The sequence below is a fragment of the Mandrillus leucophaeus genome, unplaced genomic scaffold (assembly GCF_000951045.1).
Source record: "Mandrillus leucophaeus isolate KB7577 unplaced genomic scaffold, Mleu.le_1.0 Scaffold46, whole genome shotgun sequence".
NCBI lineage: Eukaryota > Metazoa > Chordata > Mammalia > Primates > Cercopithecidae > Mandrillus > Mandrillus leucophaeus.
In genome coordinates, this window is record NW_012104920.1 from 3,734,085 (window position 1) to 3,735,790 (window position 1,706).

The 1,706-nt window shown below is 54.2% G+C and overlaps 2 protein-coding genes across 4 annotated transcripts in view; one reads left to right on the top strand and one right to left on the bottom strand.

Moving 5' to 3' along the window:
* The window catches only part of RPAIN (RPA interacting protein), a 27,747-nt gene that overhangs the window by 20,192 nt on the left and 5,849 nt on the right, over window positions 1–1,706 (bottom strand). The window lies entirely within an intron of this gene.
* The window catches only part of NUP88 (nucleoporin 88kDa), a 44,258-nt gene continuing 42,698 nt past the window's right edge, over window positions 147–1,706 (top strand). Inside the window, exon 1 of the mRNA XM_011994685.1 lies at window positions 147–944. Within this exon, the coding sequence (XP_011850075.1) occupies window positions 648–944 (297 nt within the window). The 5' untranslated portion in view covers window positions 147–647. The remainder of the gene's footprint in view (window positions 945–1,706) is intronic.

Below are 1,706 nucleotides of genomic sequence, written 5' to 3' on the forward strand. Positions count from 1 at the left end.
CACACCCACCTGCCGGAAAGTCTCTTTCCAAGGCGGCGAGCCCACCAATTTGTACAAGGAGCGGCGGGGGGACCTCAATGACTCCGCCATCTCCTCTCCGCGGGAGACAAGGCCGCAAGCCCCGCCCCCTGACGGCGCGCACAGACCTCTGGGAGTTGTAGTTTCCGCCTGCAGACTGCGCTTGGATCGCAGGGTATTCTGGGAAGTGTTGTATTACCGGCCGGCCCCACGTGGAAACAGATTTAGGCATCCAAGCGAAATGTGTGAGGCCAGCCCAACCTGCATTGAGGGAGGTAAGTCTTGAGGGAAAGTTCTGGATGCCTGGGTTTACCCAGATGGAGGTGTCCAATAGGCAATTAGATACACAAGTCTGTCTCTCCCCAGGTGCTAGACTTCCAGTAGCATCACCATTCCGCTGATTTCTCGTCCCGCCCCCTTGGGCTTCAGAAATAATGGTGATTGGGTGTCCCTTGGCGACGCCCCTGTCCGGTGGGCTGGCCTCGCCCTCGCCCCTCCCCTGGCACGAGCCTCTCGAGCTTCCGGGTCGCCTGCTCGATGATTGGCCGAAGCAGTGAGTGGACGGCCGCGGATTGGCTGCGCTCAGCGGCGGGCTGAGCAACTGGAGTGAGAAGAGCAGTTGGGCCAAGATGGCGGCCGCTGAAGGACTAGTGGGCGACGGCGAGCTGTGGCAGACCTGGCTTCCTAACCACGTCGTGTTCCTGCGGCTCCGGGAGGGACTGAAAAACCAGAGTCCAGCCGAAGCTGAGAAACCAGCTTCTTCGTCGTTGCCTTCGTCGCCGCCGCCGCAGTTGCTGACGAGAAACGTGGTCTTTGGCCTCGGCGGAGAGCTCTTCCTGTGGGACGCAGAAGACAGTTCCTTCTTAGTCGTTCGCCTTCGGGGCCCCGGCGGCGGCGATGAAGAGCCCGCCCTGTCCCGGTACCAGGTACTGTCAGGCCGATCTGGAAGTGACCCTCACGGGGATCTGAACTAGTTTTTTGTTCTTTCCCCTCTTGGCTGTTTTTTCATCTCGTTCCCGCGGATTGGCTCCGACACTGCCCTACGCGGTCGCGGGGACTCAGGCTCTCTCCATGCTTACGGCCTGGAGATCTGGGAGGAAGGAAAGGACCATGGAATAATCAATAAAAATACTAGTGATGGATGAGTGCTCTGGAGATAAACAAAGCGGGCTGAAGGGGTTGAGAACGAGTGGGCGGAGTTGCTATTTTTAGTTTGGTCGGGAGAAACCTGTTCCCTGACATGACACTTCTAATAGGCATAGATCGTAAGTTTCTCTTGGGTTGGGCACAGCAAGTCAGGTAGCAGGTTTCAAAGCACCACGTTTCATGCTTGACGTGGAGGAGAAAGTCTCTGTTAATTCTCCTCCCCACCCCCAACGCCCGCTTTAGAAAATAAAGCCATACCCCAAATTGGGATTTTTGTTTTTGATTAGCCAACAGCATGTGAAAATGGGCGTGATCCAGAAAGTATTACACACTTGCTGTGATCAGATATTGGTTTATGGAAATGTTTGTTTGTAATACACAGATTCTCTTAAAGATTAAAAAGTAAAGCGCTTGGTACTCATTCTAAGGTATAACATCTGTTGTGGGCCCGGTCCAACTCTTGTTACCGAGAAGTGACTTAATTTTAATAAGACGCTAGCAATGCTTCTGCAATTTTGAAAATAGGGCAAGAGTCTACAGTT